The following is an 18,477-nucleotide window of genomic DNA, read 5'->3' on the forward strand; positions in this document are numbered from 1 at the left end:
GGGCCAGGGAGCCTCGGCGCGTCTGCCGCAGCTTTCAGGCTCGCTGGTGTCGGCGTCGGGCACGTGGGGCTGCGTGGTCAGCCTCGCTCGCTCCTAGTCAGTCTCGAGGCCCTGCCGCCGTGGGCCTGAGTGGCCAGCGTCAGGGCGAGGCAGCAGGCCCGGGAGGGCGGACCCCGAGGGAGGGAGGACCCCGAGGGCGGGAGGACCCCGAGGGCGGGCTGCGGGGGGGGGGGGGGGAGGGCTGGGGTGGGGGGACCCGGAGCTTGCCAACAACTCACCTGCCGATCTTGCACGTGACCGGAGAGGGCCTCCCCCGCCCCGCACCCGGATGCGGGTCTCCACCGTCGCCCCCAGTGACCCCCAGGCAGGGCGCACCCCGGGCCCCGCCGCCAAGGGGCTCACCCCGCCTCACTGTCCCGCTCTCCAGGTGCCCCCGCTGCCCGCCAGCCCTGCCCAGGGTCGCCATGCCTCGGGGCCAAAAGAGCAAGCTCCGTGCCCGCAAGAAACGCCACGAGGGCCACGGGGAGGAGAGTGTCGGGGTGGCGGCGGCCGCAGCGGCGGTGGCGGAGGTGGAGGCGGAGGCGGCGGAGGCGGCGGAGGTGGAGGTGGAGGCGGAGGTGGAGGCGGAGGCGGCGGAGGCGGCGGCGGCGGCCGAGGAGGCCCCCCGCATCCCCTCGCTGAGCCTGCAGGGGAGTCCCCCGCGCGCCCCCGAGGCGGCGGCGGCGCCCCCCCCGCAGCCCGGGTCTCCCGGCGCCTCCGCCTCCGCCTCGGGGTCGCCGCGGGAGCAGGGCGCCGGGAGCCCCGCCGGGTCCCCCGGCCCCAGCGCCCGCAGGGACCCCCTCAGCCGCAAGGCCAGCATGCTGGTGCAGCTCCTGCTGGAGAAGCACAGCAGCGGGGAGCCCGTCCCGCGGGCCGCGCTGCAGAAGACGGTGGGCAGGAAGTACCGCGAGCACTTCCCCGAGATCTTCCGGTGCGCCGCCGAGCGCCTGGAGCTGGTCTTCGGCCTGGAGCTCAGGGAGGTCGACGCCCGCAGCCAGTCGTACGCGCTGGTCAGCAAGCTGGGCCTGGCCGCCGCCGCCACCAGCACCCGGGAGCTGCCCAAGACCGGCCTCCTCATGACGCTGCTGGGCGTCATCTTCATGAAGGGCAACCGCGCCGCCGAGGAGGACATCTGGGAGTTCCTGCACATGCTGGGCGTCTACGAGGGCAGGTGGCACCTGATCTTCGGGGAGCCCCGGAAGCTCCTCACCCAAGACCTGGTGCGCCAGGGCTACCTGGAGTACCGCCAGGTGCCGGCCAGCGACCCCCCGCGCCACGAGTTCCTGTGGGGCCCGCGAGCCCGCGCCGAGACCAGCAAGATGCAGGTGCTGCAGGTCCTCGCCAAGATCAACGACACCGTGCCCAGCTGCTTCCCCGAGCTCTACGCCGAGGCTCTGCTAGACCAGGAGGAGCGCGCGGGGCCCAGGGCCTCGGCCAGGGCGGCCTCGGCCATGGGGGCCTCGGCTGCCGCTGCCTCGGCCATGGGGGCCTCGGCCGCCGCGACCACGGCCACGGTCAGGGGGGCCTCGGCTGCCACTGCCTCGGCCTGGGGGGCCTCGGCCGCCGCGACCACGGCCACGGCCAGGTGGGCCTTGGCCTCGGCCAGGGGGGCCTCGGCCGCCGCGGCCGCGGCCACAGCCACGGCCTGGCCGCCTGCCCTGGAGGCGGCGCTGGGCTTCCTCCGCCTCCAGGGAGGCGCTCGGGGCGGCGGCGGCTCCTCCTCGGGGCTGCAGCGGGGCGGGCGGTCCACCTTGTGAGTGGTGCAGGCCTAGGGATGGAGGGCACACAAAAGCTCTTCCTCATACTTGTTCTAAGCTGGTAACTTCTAGAAACACACATACGGTTATATTTATTTCGGTGTTTTCAATTTTTCTCTTAGCTCATTTAGCTTTAGACTGTACACTTACGGATGGCATTAGCTCTCCAGTCCTTGCTCTTTTAACACGTGCAGAGTCCTCGGGGCTGGAAGGAAGAGAAAAGCTCTTCCTCGTACTTGTTCTAAACAGGTAACTTCTAGAAACACATAGACAGTTATATTTATTTTGGTGTTTTCAAATGTTTTTTCTTATAGTAGCTTACTTAGGTTTTAATGTAATATAAGAGTGGCATGGCTGTATATTTATTGCTGTTTAACACAGCAGAGCTACATTTTTGGTATTTGAAAGTCACAAACCATCTATATTGTATTTATGATCGAAAAGCAGATAACATGGCACTGCAATAGGTATTTTCATGAAAATGTGAAAGAACAACATAGTGAAATAGTTGGGAACACAAAATGGAGAAAATATAGTTTAAAAAAATAAAATGTGTCTAATTCATGGTTTGCCTTTTATTCTGTTTAGAAAAAATAAAAGATAATTTATTTGGCTTAAGGATGTTTCTTTTTGTCCCTATGCACTGTATATCATTTGCTATGTACTGGATAAAAAATAAACTCAGATGGGAGGGCGGTGCTTTGAGGGTTCATAAAAAGCATAACTGCTATTCATTCAGACCCAATATTTCTTAATGTGCATACCAAATGCCTTATAGAGAACATAAGTTCAACATTCCTATGGAATAGAGCTTAGAAAACTTCATTTACAGATAAATAATTTGTAAATATCTCTAGTTCACAGGAGTGGTAAGAGACCTAACTGGGACTGGATCCCTGGTCTGGGTCAGTCCAGAGACCCATGCTCTTTGCTCCTCCCATCCTCAGGCAGACCTTGTACCTTTAATTCGTTTTTCTTCTCATTACTCCAAAATGTATCTCCTGGGATAAAACAAAACTCTGACCCAAAGCAGTTTTTTGGAATCCATAGCCACAGTAATAATCTGAGTAAATACATAGTGTGAAGAAAAAAAAATATATTTAGTGACAATGTCATCATCTATATGTGCAATGTCAGGTAACCTGAAAAGATCAGGGCTCTCAAAATCATCCTGCTCTGCCCTTTCCCTATAGGAAGGAAATCTGTCAGAAGTGAAACTACTTAAGATTTTGTCAAGCTGGCGAAGAGAAAGAAAAGATCAGAATGATCCTTCTCTGATAGCTTAACTCCTGGGTACTCCCCTGCCTTGTGCCATAGCTTCCCCATCTCACATTTTCCTAGGGACAGTATCCCAGTCTCTGCAAGGTTTGCAGTCAGGAACCTGCTCAAGCGTTTGCAGGGATGAGGTTTTTCCCAACAGTCTTTAATTAAAGAGACAGAGACAAAATGAGGACCTTGTATGAATGGGGGCTGGACACCAACAACCCAGAATAGAGGGATTACTGAGAGACCATGCCTCAGTTACTCTCAGGCCTCGAGGGCCTCAGGTAGAGCTGCAGCCTGAGCATCCCCTAAACTCATTCTTCAGGGATCTCAGGGATATAAGAGCCTTGGTTTAAGGTCTGTGTCCTCAGGTCAGTATGAGGAAGGGTCCCAGCTTGACAGGTATCAAGGTAAGGACCCTGAATGAGGAACTGCCCATCCCAGGACAGCCTGGCTGAGATGCCCCTCTCATTTCCTCCGGTGGGGAGCGGAAGAAGTGATTCACAGGGAGGTGAGGTCCTTGGGCCTGTGCAGCAGCTCTGATTCTGCCCAAGTTGGAGATCCTAATAGGCCTTAATTATACTTAAGGTGAGGACAATGAGTGATGATGAGTGAACCCTTGTAACCGAGGGGGCCACACAGAGGCCTCAGATTGGGGTAAGCCAGGGAACAGCAGCCTGACTTCCCCCACTGGTGTCTCAGGAAGGTAACAGCCTTGGCATAAGGCTGGCACACTTAGAAGAAGGAGCCCCCATATGCTATCCAGAGTCAAGGTCAAAAATTTGAGCAAGGGGACACCGCCTGGGTGGCTCACGAGTTGAGCATCTGTCTTTGGTCCAGGGCATGATCCTGGAGTCCCGGGATCGAGTCCTGCATCGGGCTCCCTGCATGGAGCCTGCATCTCCCTCTGCCTGTGTCTCTCATGAGTAAATAAATAAGACCAAAATAAAATAAAATAAAATAATAATAAAGATTGAGCAAGGACTGAGGGCCTGCTAACTTCAGAAGAGTGGGGTGTCATAAAATTCTGCCCCTACTATCATCTTTCAGAAGATCCCAACAGCCCTGGGCAAATATGATTCACCCTGACTTCAAATTTGGAGCTTCCAGGCAGGTAATAGCCTTAGTCTGAGGAGCATGGCCTTTTGAGGTGAGTGTAAGGTGATGTCCCAAGTCTGGTCATGAGTTAGGATGAGGACCGTTAATGAGGAGCAAGGGGACCATTCCCCCCAGGGTCGAGGAGAATGCCCAGAGTCCCACCTTTGCTGTCAGCCCTAGGAGCCCTAGGGCAAAGCTCTCCAGCTGAGGCATCCCCTCTTTCCACGGAGAGTGATCTCATAGAGGAGAGGGCCTTTGTCTAATGGAAGCAGCCTCACTCTGTAGAGGGTGGAGACCTAGTTCCTGACTGGGGTCAAGCTGATGAGTCTACGTGAGTATAAAGGGACCCCAACTAGAACAGAAGGGGCCACACAGAACCCCGCCACTGATGTCTTTCCTCTGTAAACCCAGGAATGGTGGCATAATGAATCCCACTCATTTCCTTTTTGGGCCACCTGAGGGAGGCGAGGCACTGGGTCTAAGGGGCGAGCCTCAGGTTAGCAGGGGGAGGAATTCCAGGTCATGCCAGGATTGGAGCACAGGACCCTAAGTACAGAGGGAACCACCCAAATCACGAAAGTAGAGACACACAGAATACCTCTCCTGCCGTCAGCCATATGAACACAGGAAGTTTCGCCACGTAAGGCGACCCTAGGTGGGCATAGGGAGTGAAAGGAGTTCGTGTGACAGTATAGGCCTCCAGGTCATAGGAAGAACCAGTGTGAAGACTCTGAGTGAGAACCAAGGGAAACACCCAGCTGAAAAGAGAGAGGAACAAGCAGCCCCACCATCCTCTCACACCTGGGGAGCTCCAGGCAGGAGAAGTCAAATGTGTCATCCACTGGCTTTCAGCGCTGGGGGATTTAGGTTAGTAGAAGGAGGCATTGCAGATCCTGACAGAGTAAAGACTCTAGGTGTCACCAACCTCAGAGCCCCAGAGAGTTTTTTCCGCTGCTATTAGCTGTCAGAATTTCCAAACAGCTGTTACTGGATGCGACTTACCCCGACATAAGGCCTGGACCCCAACATAAGGTCCAGATTTGCCTACCACAGGCACGTGTGGCCAGACATGGCTATCCTGACTCTAGTAGGTCTCAGAGATTTGTGGCCTTACTATGAGGAGATGTGTTCAGGTGAAGGTAGAGAGGAGCCACCGGCCTTCCCAAGATTCAATTTGAGAACCCTGACTAAAGACTGAGAGGATGACACTCCACCTCCTGAATAAAGGGGATAACAAAGTGTGCAGCTTTGCCCCTGCCTTCAGCACTGTAAGGCTCAGAGAATCCCCTATTCTTCCTATCATGTCTAAGGGAGGGAAGATCCTTAGTCTGAAGGTGAAGCCACTAGAGGACAGAAGGGTGGGCCCTAGCCCCTAGGTGGCACACTGAACAGACTCCCTCCCTATCCTAGAACACAGGGGTCTCCACTGTTAGGAACACTGCCATCAACCCAGGAACCCCCAGGCAGGGCTGTCTGGCTAGGTCCCAAGGCTCTCATCCCCACCCTCCACGGGGCGCTCAGGGTCCAAGGCTGACCAGGACAGCAGGAGCCCTGTGGAGTCCTACAGCAGCTCCCCCAGGGACCCTGCAGGGGTGGCCACAGTCAAAGCCAAGGTGGGAATGCTCCCCTCTGACTCCCCACAAAGGAGCTCACCCTGCCTCACTGTCCCCCCTCTCCAGGTACCCTCACTGCCTGCCAGCCCTGCCCAGGATCGCCATGCCTCAGGGGCAGAAGAGCAAGATTTGCCTCCCTGAGAAATATCCCTAGGGTCTTGAGGGTGCTTGGTCAACTGCAACAGCAGCAGCAGCAGTAGCAGCAAAAGAGTCCCCCATCCTCCTCTTCTCCTGTTTTGGGGGCACTCCCTAGGAGCCGTTTAGAGTCCCTTCCACCACCATGGCTCCTGTAGGGGCTTCATGCCAAAGACTGGGTGAGAGTGCCAAGAGCCAAGTTGAGGAGAGGAAAAGTAAGTCACTGAGAACTCTCTCCCCTGGGAGCAAACACATAATTCTAAGCAGGAAGGCAAGCATATTGGTAGTTTCTGCTGCACATCTATACAATGAAGACCCATTACAAAAACAGTCATGCTGAAAGTTGTTGACAAAAAGCATAAGAATCACTTCCCTGAGATCCTGGAGAAAAGCTCAGAGTGGATGGAACTGGTTTTTGGCCTTGCATTAAAGGAAGTGAACCCCACCATCACTTTGATGCTCGTTTGGATACTGGACCTCCTAACAATTGAACTGTGAGTGGTGATGAGGGTCTGTCCAAGGCCCATCTCCTGATGATACTCCTGAGCATGAACTTCATGAAGGGTGACTGTGCCAGAGAAGAGAAGATCTGAGAAGTTCTGAGGAAGATTTGGGTATACACGAGAAAGCAACTTCAGATATTAAGAGTCCAACCCCCGTGTACTATTGGTGAGAATGCCAACTGGTGCAGCCACTCTGGAAAACAGTGTGGAGGTTCCTCAATAAGTTAAAAATAGAGCTACCCTATGACCCAGCAATTGCACTACTGGGGATTTACCCCCAAAGCTACAGATGTAGCCGGGACACCTGCACCCCAATGTTCATAGCAGCAATGTCCACAATAGCCAAATTGTGGAAGGAGCCACAATGTCCTTTGACAGATGAGTGGATAAAGATGTGGAATACATATATATATATATACACAACAGAATATTACTCAGCCATCAGAAAAGATGAATACCCACCATTTGCTTCAATGTGGATGGAACTGGAGGGTATTATGGTGAGTGAAATATGTCAATCGGAGAAGGACAATCATCATATAGTTCCACTCGTATGTGGAATATAAGAAATAATGAAAGAGATTATAAGGGGAAAGGAGGGGAACTGAGTGGGAAAAATTAGAGAGGGAGACAAACCATGAGAGACTCCTAACTCTGGGAAATAAACAAAGGGTTGCAGAAGGGGAGGTGGGTGGGGGGATGGGGTAACTGGGTGATGGGCACTAAGGAGGGCACTTGATGGGATGAGCACTGGGTGTTATACTATATGTTGGCAAATTGAATTTAAATTGAAAAAATAAAATAAAAGATATTAAGAGTCCAGGAAGCTCATCACCAAAGATGTGGTGAGGCTCAAGGACCTAGAGTGTTGGTGTGAGCCCAACGGTGATTCTCCATGCTATGAGTTCCTGTGGGGTCCAGGAGACGACGTTGAACCCAGCAAGAAAAAAAACACCTGGTATTTTTTGGCCAGAGTCAATGTCACCATCCTCAGCGCATTCCCATCCCATTATGCAAAGGCTCTGAGAGATGAGAAAGAGAGACTGTGGGACAGATGCAGCCAGGTTTAGCACCAAGACCAGCACGCAGTCCTGACCCATTACCAGTAATTACTCCCGCATCAAGTAAAGTCTGAGGGAGATTCTTCATCTTTCCCCTGAAGAATGCAGTTAGTGTTTTAAGCAGTGGAGGACCAAGGTGGGATTGGAAGAAACACAGTGCATGTTTTCTTTGTGTTCCTATTCTACCAAATTTTTGGTTCATTTTACTTTTAGTACTTTTTGTAAAACTAAAAGATCTGTATCTAGAATTTCTTGGATTAGTCAAGATTGTGGGAGAAATTAAGTAATAATAAAATAAACGATCTGCTATGTCTCTTTCTCCTCAACTATTAACTGAGCATCTCTTCTTCAGAAGGTCTCATGCTAGTACCAGGGATGGTAAGAAAAAGACGACCAGGCCACGGTCCCGTAGAGTTTTAGTCTAGAGGCTGCTGCCATGTAAGGAAGACACTGAACTCCACTCTATAACCCACATAAATGACAAATTAGGGATCTCTGGGTGGCGCAGCAGTTTGGCGCCTGCCTTTGGCCCAGGGCGCGATCCTGGAGACCCGGGATCGAATCCCACGTTGGGCTTCCGGTGCATGGAGCCTGCTTCTCTCTCTGCCTGTGTCTCTGCCTCTCTCTCTCTCTCTCTGTGTGACTATCATAAATAAATAAAAATTTAAAAAAACAAAAAAAATAAATGACAAATTAAAGGAAGGGGTAAGGGAGAGAGGAGGTTCCCTATGGGAACAGCCACGAGCAAATGCTCTGAAGTCAGGCACACTTTGGAGCTTTGCGACACTGCAGCTACTGTAGAGGAGGTCATTTTAAGTAATGCAGGATAGCAGACTCGAAGTTGTGAGAATTGTGAGCAAGGATCTGACCCTGACATGTTGGGTCTCAGAGATGACAGACTTAAGACTAGAATGAAAAATTTCCCTTAATAGTTATTTTGGGAGGCAGATAAACCAGAGAGCACCTCCACCTGGGGCAGAAAGAGAAGGGCTCCTGTACTCTGGGCCCAGTGCATGTGGACACAGCGCACAAATTACGTGTCTTATGGATATGATCTCCAGGAAAATCCTCATAAACAAAGGTGACACTCCTCTGAAGCGAGGTGTCACTTCACTGTCTTCACACTGGGCTGGAAGGGCCAGAAACCATTCCATTAAAGGGGCATTCTATTAATTAAATCATTTTGAGTCTCATCTGGCAAACTCTAAACGAAGGCTAGATTTTTGGTGGTGGTGAGATGAGTAAAAATAGGGGTGGTTTGGAGGTAAAGACATCTGGGAGGGAAACTGTTGGTCCTGGACACAAATTCTAGGACCTCTGAATTACATTTAGTTGGGGGAGATTCTTCAACACTCAAATAATGTTTTCAAATGGGGAAAATTTACATAGTTTTGCTGGCTTAACACTATTTCATTCCTTCCAAAAAGTACTGCATATCTTGTGACATCTCATAAAATTAAAAAAATATCCCAAAGGAGTTGGTGTTATTGTCTCGGGTCATAATTATCATAGCAATAAATGCCATTCTTTAAAGATCACTGTTTCAGGGTGACTGGGTGGCTCAGTTAGTTAAGCGTCTGCCTTCAGCTCAGGTCATGATCCCAGGGTCCTGGGATTGAGCCCCCTGTGGAGCTCCACACCCATTGGGGAGTCTGCTTCTCCCTCTCCACTCCCCGGCTTGTTCTCTCCCTCCCTCTCTCTCTCTCTCTCTCAAATAAATAAAATCTTAAAAAAAAAAAAAAAAAAAAAGAGGGCAGCCTGGGTGGCTCAGCAGTTTAGCGCCGCCTTCAGCCCAGGGCGTGATCCTGGAGACCCAGGATCGAGTCCCACGTCAGGCTCCCTGCATGGAGCCTGCTTCTCCCTCTGTCTGTGTCTCTGCCTCTCTTTCTCTCTGTGTCTCTCATGATTAAATAAATAAAATCTTTTAAAAAATAATAAAGATCACAGTTTCAGGTGCCTTGCAAACATCATATCTATTCCAACAGTCCTACCAGATAGGACACATCAGTCTCACTTCGCGGATGACGAACTTGAAATTTTCTCAAGTTCACTTGGCTTGTAAGTGACAGAGCTGGGACTAGAGCCCTGGTCTGCATTTGTCTAGAGGCCACGCTGTGCCATTCCTCCCGGCTGAAGACACACATAATGTCTTAAGTTACTTTTCTTCCACCACTGCAAAACAGATCTCAAGCGATAAGAAAGAGGAACTTGTAGCCAAAATGTTAAAAGCAGGCATAAAGGAGCGTGGTTAATATCAGAAGAAACCACAATTTGGGGATTGTCTATGGGCCGCATTTACCTAAGATCCACCTACCACTAGCTCTATGGATCCTGGAGAGCAGACTCTGCCCTGATTCCCAACACGTGTCCAGGTCCAGTGCTTTCCTGCATGACGGCATCCTTGCCCTGGGCCTTCTCTGGTGTGCCATCATGTCCAACTCTGGAATCTGTTAATGGTATGGGATTTGAGACTGGCCTCTGAACAAATACACTGATGAGTGACCTTAACTAAGTGGTCAATAACCAAAGCCTCCCTCACAATTTGGGGATGAAGAATGACCAGGGATTTCTTTTATTTATTTTTTTTTAAGATTTCATTTATTTATCCATGACAGACACAGAGAGATGGAGAGACACAGGCAGAGACACAGGCAGAGGGAGAAGCAGGCTCCATGCAGGGAGCCTGACGCAGGACTCGATCCCGGGTCTCCAGGACCATGCCCTGGGCTGAAGGCAGCGCTAAACCACTGGGCCCCTGGGGCTGCCCAACGACCAGGGATTTCACTAGGCAGCCAACACCTACTAAGGCTGAATTCCTCAGAACCCCAGAGAACTTAATGAGAGGAAAATGGTTTCTTGGAAGACATGCTATCTTTGAACAGCAAAGATCAGAACAGTTTACCATCTTCTGCTGCCTCTTCTCAGTACTTGCCCCAGAGGATTATCTTGGGTCTTCCTTGTGCCTAATAGCACTTGTAAAGCATCCTGTGAGTTTAGTCATACAGAAGGTGGCCCAGACTCATGAGCAAAGCTTTTGACCATGCTTCAATAGGAGAACTTTCTCATCCTATTGAGACTCTAGACTTTAAGAGGTGAGTGCAGAAAGGATGAGAATGTTCTTTTATATATTCCATGCCTATATTTAACATGTTTCATCTTTCCTCCTGAGTTATGAACAAATGGAACAGAGTAATAATGAATCTTGTGATGCTTCATCTTATCACTCTACCATGTTTCACTTCTAGATCAGTTTTGATCAATTAATTTTTGTCCACACTACTGGACATATTTTCTGCTTTGTGTGTCTCAGTGACTTTCAATTGGATGCTAAAGACTGTGAATTTTGCCTTGTTCACACTTACCCAGCTTAAGTGACCTCAACTATTTTTCAATACTTCTATCTTCTTGAGCTTTGTTCTGATACTCAACTAAGTTACCTGGAAACACTATGATCTTTTGGCTCTTGATTTTAAGCTCTGTTAGTGAGATCAGAAAGCAAAAATCTAGGGCAAATTTTGTATCAGTACAGACACAAAACCCTTCTGTGGACTCTCTGTGATGCTGAGCATGACAGGGTTTGACACTTTGACTAAAGGGAGTAAGAAGTATTCTGAGCCATGTATGGACTCCAAAATTTCATTTCTATAGCAATCTCTCCTCTCTGGTACTTTGTCCTGTGGACACTAGCCCCATGGATCTCCTTGGACCCTCAGCCTCATGTCCTCAACTCGAGAAAACCACCAGGTTTCAGCTGAACTACTCATGAGTTCATGTGAACTCAAGGCAGCAAGCTGGGGTTCACGTCGTTTCTTTTCTATCTCTTATGAGTACTGTCTTTCCATGCCTGATGTCCTATATATTGAAAATGGTTCTCATATGTATTTTTATCATTTGGTCTTTTATTTTTTTGCAGATGTTTCAGGCAAGTGGTTAAATCTGCTCTCTGTTATTCAATCTTTGCCAGAAGTAGTAGGATACTACAAATTTAAAACCCAAGTTACTATGGCATGCAAATGTCCCAAGGTGAAAGCTAACATTTCAAACACATTCAAATTATAACTAGGGGGACGCCTGGGTGGCTCAGTGGTTTAGCACCTGCCTTTGGCCCAGGGTGTGATCCTGGAGTCCCAGGATTGAGTCCCACATCAGGCTCCCTGCATGGAGCCTGCTTCTCCCTCTGCTTATGTCTCTGCCTCTCTCTCTCTCTCTCTCTCTCTGTCTCTCTCATGAATAAATAAATAAAATGTTTTTTAAAAATTATAACTAGGATCAGAAGACTGTGAAACATGCATACTAATATCTATGTTCATACGGGCATATTTACATGTAAGTAGGAGTGTATAAACCTGTAAACAAATTATAAGCAGAGTTCCTATCTTGATGGTGAAAATTACAGGATTTTAAAAATCTCACTTATGTTCAATACTTTCCAACATTGCCAAAACACATAGGAATTACATTTAAATTTTAAAATAATATAAATATCCAAAATGTGATTTAGAGACCAAAAATAAACATATATCCTCTAGATTTTTTTGGTCAATATTGATTAACCTCTTGCCTGATTCTATTCTCCATCTAATTTACTTACCCCTTTCATAACTAGGGAAGAAAATGAATCATCAGTAGTAGGATATGTATACTCAACCAACTTAAGAGCCTCCCTCCAGAGGAAGTATTTGAAGAGCAGAAATTATACTTATCTCTAAAACACAGTCACCCTGAGACGACTGTATCCTTCAATTACATGAAGGATTGTATGCAGGCAATGTAGGCAGCAATAAATGACACTAATTACTTTCAGTGTTGTAAATTTTAACTTTATATATTTGTTGGAAAAGCTCAGTATTAATAAACGGCATTAGTTAAAAATATGTTGTTTCCTCCTGGCTGCTATTAATTCTGAGTAGTGACTGAAGATGCACTTTTATTTTAATATTCTTGGATTTTCCTACAAACAATGCAAAGGAAATCAGCATTTTCTTTCATAGGCTAGTATTCTACAAGGTGTTCCTTAAGGTAACATGCGACAATATTTCACAACGTGTCAGTCAACAGAACCAGAATTCATGGCTTAACTATTCTTTCCTGTAAAAGTCGTTACCTTCCGAGTTAGCCACATCCCACATACTTACTTTCTGTGCTCAAAATTCCTCTTTATGGAAGTTTTCTATCATAAACTAAACTGCTAACAAAGTCATTAATGATTTCACTCCTACTAATAGAATTCTATATTTCTTTGTGCCTCAGACATTTTATCCTCACAGTATTATCATTGCATATTTTCTTTTTAAAAGGCAATATATTGTCCCTGCTCCAGTGAGCATTTTTATCTTTTTTTTTGTAAACCATGCTCTCTTTCAAAATTCATTAATCCCTTTCCTCAAACGTTTTTGATCCAAAGGTGATTCTGCATGCTTTCTATTATAGAAGGGATGCACATTATTAGTTTGCAGTGCAACTGTCTTACAGGAGTTTTATCTTTCCTTTTCAAAATAGAGGTTGACAGACTCCAAAAAGGACAAAAAGAAAAGAATAAACACCAGTATTTGTCCCAATATTGTTTTACGCCTCAACCAGTAGTTCAGCCTTGCAAATAAAACATGTTCCTTATTTTGACACTTTATCATCTTGCTTTTTGAATACGTCCTTGTTGAAGGTCTAAATGATTTGCTGGAGCTTATATATGTTTAAACAGTTATACAGTACTACTGGCTCTCCAAGCAGTTGTCATTATTTTGCTTTATCATGTATTGTGTCATTTTTGCCCTCTCTGCAAATCCTGTATTACATATTCCTTGCTGAACAGTTTCCTATAGCTGGTGTGCAAAACGATTGCTGCTCAACATTCCTTTTTTTTTTTTTTAATTTCTCAGACTGACATCAGATATTCAGCTTTTATGTCCCTGAACATCCATCTCTCAACAAGAAAATTCATGAACTCTTCTGCATTTTACTCTGATTTGAACTTCAAGGTTTGGCAACACTCATACCACCTAAAATTACACATTCCTCCAAATCCTCTCTATCCTGTATTTTTGAAAAATGTGTCTATACTTTTTTCATATCCTCCTGTACCTATTTCTCCCCTCTGTAATACTACTGAAGTCTCTCACTGATGTGGTTGCAGCCCATTAGTCCCAGAAACACTTTAAGGGGATTTACATAACAACATACAGTACAGTAATACACCTTTGCGAAACATGAATAATTAAAAAACAGGTAAGAAAATGAGAGTAGAAATAGTAACTAACTCAAGGAGGCAGTATGAAAAATGTTGGGAGTGTAGCCCTGTCCATGTGGGCCTATCCTTTCTAACAACCAACCCAAAAAAGAAATACAAATATAATAAGTAATTTATAATGTCCAAAAGATTAAAGCCAAAGGCAGTGTCTGGCAAATTGTAGTCTTTTACCTACTGTAAGAAGAGAGAGCACCAGAGAAAGAAAGAGCTTTATACAGAAGTAAATATATATAGAAATAATACACATAAATTAATAAATATATATCTATTTCCCTTCTCTTTTTAAACATCTGAGGAGGACACCCTGTAGGGGACACACTGCTCTTACCTCCTCCTTCCAGTGAATGTGGCCTGCAGCAGCCTCTCCCAGACACCAGGCTCAAGGCCCCTCTGGCTCCTTCAGTGGCCCAGAGGGACACCCGGACCGTGGACCTTTCCAGCCAGTCTCTCCCAATTTTCGTTTCTCCCGCTCTGCCAAGCTTTGGAGGAGGAGGAGGAGGCTTTCCTTGGCTTCTTCCTGTCTCCTCCTGCGTCCACCACCCCATTCTTCCTCCACCTGGGAGAGCTCTTCCTGACAACACGGCTCCTGATGGGACTGGATCCTTCCTGCCCTCCGGTTTCATCCATGTTTTCGGGATGAAATCTAACGGGACCGAGGCTAGCTTCCTTCTTTCTTCTTCTTGTCCAGGTGGAGGAATGGCAATCCCGGAAAAACGGTATGTGGCTGCGGAAAAAGTACACATCAGACCCCGTCTTGGTTATTGCAAGGACTCTGACTTTATGCATCTGATTGATCTGGAGCAGGCATCCCCACGGTCTTCACAGGATCTACTGTAAAATATAAATCATCTGTCCCCGTGGGAGATGCTATGCTGAAGGCAGAGCTGCCTGGAGGCACTAAGCGTGTGGCATCCGTGGCTGGTGAGTGCCAACACGGTGAGACTGCAGAGCCGCAAAAGGTGCAAGTGATAGTTCCTCTCCGTTGTTTTTGTTTCAGGTTGGTATATTCGCTCTTTAGCAGAACCATTCCCACCTCTTGTAAGTCAGAGGTTATTCCTTGCCTCTCTATGCTCACACACACAATTTCATCCTATCCCACTGTCTCTGTATTTCATTTTAATTTTTAAAAAATATTTTATATATTCATTCATGAGAGACACAGAGAGAGAGAGAGAGAGAGAGAGGCAGAGACTCAGGTAGAGGGAGAAGCAGGCTCCATGCAGGAAGCCTGATGTGGGACTCGATCCCGGGACTCCAGGATCATGCCCTGAGCCACCCAGGCATCCCTGCATTTCATTTTACATCACTGCCTCTATCAGAATCATATTCTAATCAGGTGGCCCGTTAGCTAGAAGGCACCTCCAAAATGCTGCCCTATGAGGGGAGAAGTGTACACTGGTAATTATACCATGAGTGGGAGCCTCCCTGTTCATTTTAAACTGTTTTGTCCTGTGTTCCTCTGATGGCCCCACCCCCACGGGGAGGCTCTGTGTTATCTGCTGGATCTCAAGCATAGACCCATTTTCCTCACCTTCAAGGGAAAGAAGTGCAGTCTCACAAACCCTGCACTCCACCTGCTGTGCCAGCACTGCCACCTGATGACCCTGCTGCTCTAGAGGCCAGCTTTGTGGAGCATTCTTTGGATTTTTCGAAGAGCTACAACTGGCATTGCCACGGAAGGTGTGGTACAGAGCGATAGAGGGAGATCCCCAGACCTGGCTGCAGGATGACAATGACACCATGCTGATTGTGTAAGGCCACATCCTGGAGGGCAGACTCTGTAAGGGAAGATGGACCCTGATCCTGATGGAGACCTGGGTGTTATCTTTGGGAAACCATCAGCTCCACTGCATACAAGTGGGGTCTTGCTTGGAGAGGGCCAGGGCAGTGAGGTGCACATCTCAGACCTTGGCTCCTGCAACTACAGTGCCTGCATGGCCTTCTACTGCCTGGTGTCCAAGGACTTCATGGAGGCCCCACCTGCCAGAGCAGCAGGATCCAGGGACAGCTAGGGTTTTTCTCCTCTCAGCAGGGCTATCAGCCCTGGGACCCTCAGGAAAGGGAAGGTGCTCTCTTGGTCCTCCTTGTGCCAGAAAGTCAAGTCCTTTTAGATTCTGAAAATAAATAATTTTAGACTCACATAGAACTTGTTAAAAATAGTACAGAGTTTTCATGTACCATTTTCCCAGCTTTAACCTAAGATAGCAGTTTAAATAGAAAACTACATTTATTAAAACTCAAAAACTAGGGGATCCCTGGGTGGCTCAGTGGTTTAGCGCCTGCCTTTGGCCCAGGCCGCGATCCTGGAGACCCGGGATCGAGTCCCACGTCGGGCTCCCTGCATGGAGCCTGCTTCTCCCTCCTCCTGTGTCTCTGCCTCTCTCTCTCTCTCCTCTCTCTCTATGTCTATCATAAATAAATAAATAAATCTTAAAAAAAAAACTCAAAAACTACAATGGCACAAAATCAATAACTAACCTACAATCTAAGTCAAATAGCAAAAGTTTTTAAATATACCTATATGCAGTGGGAGTGGGAGAAGCAGTGGTTTTAGCTCTGTAACATTTCTTTCTTTCTTTTTATTCTACTTATTTTAGAAAGAGAGACAGAGAGCATGCACAAGTAGGGGGGAGGGAGAGGGAGGGAGAATCTGAAGCAGACTCCCCACTGAGCTGGGAGCCCTATGCAGGGCTTGATTACAGGAAATCATGATCATGACCTGAGCCAAAACCAAGCATGGGACACTTAACCAACAGAGCCATTCCGGCACCCTAGTCTGTGACATTTCTTTGCATATACAGATTTGTGTGACACCTACCAGCATCTGGACACAGAGCTATTCCATTACCATGGAAAAAGTTCGTTATCTCTCCAACCTTAACTTCTGACAATTACCAATCTACTCCCCATCACTCTAATTTTCTCATTTTGAGAATGTTACATAAATGAAACTTCACAGTACAGAAGATTGCATTTTCAGCTCCCCCACCTTCTTCTCTCCCTTCATGACTTCCTGTCTTATTCCTCTTTCTTTTTCTCATCTTATTTCCTGTTTGCTTTCACTCCTCTGTTTTATATTTTGTTAAATTTTAAATGTCACTCTTTTTTTTTTTTTAAGATTTTATTTATTTGAGAGAGAGAGTGCACGTAAGTGAGAGTGCAAGAGCAAGGAGGAGAAGCAGACTCCTCACTGAGCAGGCAGCCTGATGCAGGGCTCACTCTCAGGACCCTGGGACCATGGCCTGAGCCGAAGGCAGACGCTTAACTGACTGAGCCACCCAGGCGCCCCAGTGTTGTTCCTTTTAATAGGGGGGTTTATATAACTTCAAAATAGAAGTTTGTAAATCATCACTTTACTGATTTATTGATTGCAGTTTATCAGAATGAAGAGTAGGAGCCATGCTGGAGGTAGGGGACAGATGGCAGAAGAGGAGGGTCCTAACCTCACCTCGTTCTAGAGACGTGCTTAGATAACAGCCACATTGGTGCAACTCACTCAGAAAACGGCCTGAAGATTGGCAGAATAGACTTTCCATAGTCCATCATCGGGGGGACCACATCAGGAAGGGTAGGAGGGGCAGAGACACAACACAAGCGAAAACCAAACTCCCTGTACATTAACCACGAGTGGGAGGGACACCACAGGCATGGAGAAGGGAGAGGAACAGACCCCATGCCAGGCATTCCAGACACGGGCGCCTGTAGTGGGAAGATGAGTCCCTGTAACGTTTGGCTTTGAAAACCACTGGGGCTTAATTTGGTGTTTTGCAACCAGTGGCGCTTAACTCTGGGCACTTTATACGTATATATAAAATGAAGTCCTTGGACACCAGGCAGTAGAAGGCCATGCAGGCACTGTAGTTGCAGGAGCCAAGGTCTGAGATGTGCACCTCACTGCCCTGGCCCTCTCCAAGCAAGACCCCACCTGTATGCAGCGTCCCAACTCTGGGCACTTTAAAAATCAACGGGCTTTGGGGCACCTGGGTGGCTCAGTGGTTGACCATCTGCCTTTGGCTCAGGTTACGATCCTGGGGTCCTAGAATCGAATCCTGTATCGGGCTTCCCACAGGGAGCCTGCTTCTCCCTCTGCCTATGTCCCTGCCTCTCTCTGTGTGTCTCTTATGAATAAATAAATAAAATCTTAAAAAAAATCAACAGCCTTAGCTTTGGGAAACCCAAAAGGCAAGAGAGAACTGAGTCCTTGCCCTTGAAAAGACAGCTTAACAAACCATTCCACTGAGATAGAAGCATAGAGGCAGGAGTTTGAAAAACACCTTCAAAACATGAAGTAGAGTTATGGGGGCACCTGGGTGGCTCAGTGGTTGAGCATCTGCCTTTGGCTCAGGTCATGATCCCAGGATCCTGGGATCAAGTCCCACATCAGGCTCCCCACAGGGAACCTGCTTCTCCTTCTGTCTATGTCTCACCTCTCTCATGAATAAATAAATAAAATCCTAAAAAAAAAAAAAAAAAAGTTATTTACAAATCTCAGAACTGCATTGGAGGGGCAGGGATCTTTAGAAGACTTTTCCAAGAAAGAAAGAACTGGCAAGTACCACTTCTTTCTCTGCCCTCCACCTAGACAGTTGGACTTTTACAAAAGCCAGCATGAACATTCTTCACCTACCTTGTTAACAACACCAGCCCCCACATTCTTCTGTGGATTAGCTCCACCAAAAAAACCTCTGCAACAACACATCCTGCAATCAGTTCCAGCAGGGACAAGCACCACTCCAAAGTTACTCATGTCCTGAGGAGAGGAGA

General features: G+C 47.7%; 1 protein-coding gene across 1 annotated transcript; it reads left to right on the forward strand.

Moving 5' to 3' along the window:
• The first annotated feature begins 464 nt into the window (after positions 1–464).
• On the forward strand, positions 465–1,796 carry LOC119878099 (melanoma-associated antigen B4-like). Its single transcript, XM_038588773.1, has 2 exons — positions 465–569; positions 639–1,796. The coding sequence occupies exons 1-2, from the start codon at positions 465–467 to the stop codon at positions 1,794–1,796; spliced, it is 1,263 nt and encodes a 420-aa protein (XP_038444701.1).
• The last annotated feature ends 16,681 nt before the right edge of the window (positions 1,797–18,477 follow it).

Source organism: Canis lupus, chromosome X (genome assembly GCF_011100685.1).
Source record: "Canis lupus familiaris isolate Mischka breed German Shepherd chromosome X, alternate assembly UU_Cfam_GSD_1.0, whole genome shotgun sequence".
Taxonomy (NCBI): Eukaryota; Metazoa; Chordata; class Mammalia; order Carnivora; family Canidae; genus Canis; species Canis lupus.

Excerpts from the sequence above, each read along its gene's own strand:
- LOC119878099 (XM_038588773.1), top strand. The coding sequence starts at position 465 with ATGCCTCGGGGCCAAAAGAGCAAGCTCCGTGCCCGCAAGAAACGCCAC. Across the intron at positions 570-638 it reads CCGCAGCGGCGGTGGCGGAG|GCGGCGGCGGCGGCCGAGGA; the intron begins GTGGAGGCGGAG and ends GAGGCGGCGGAG.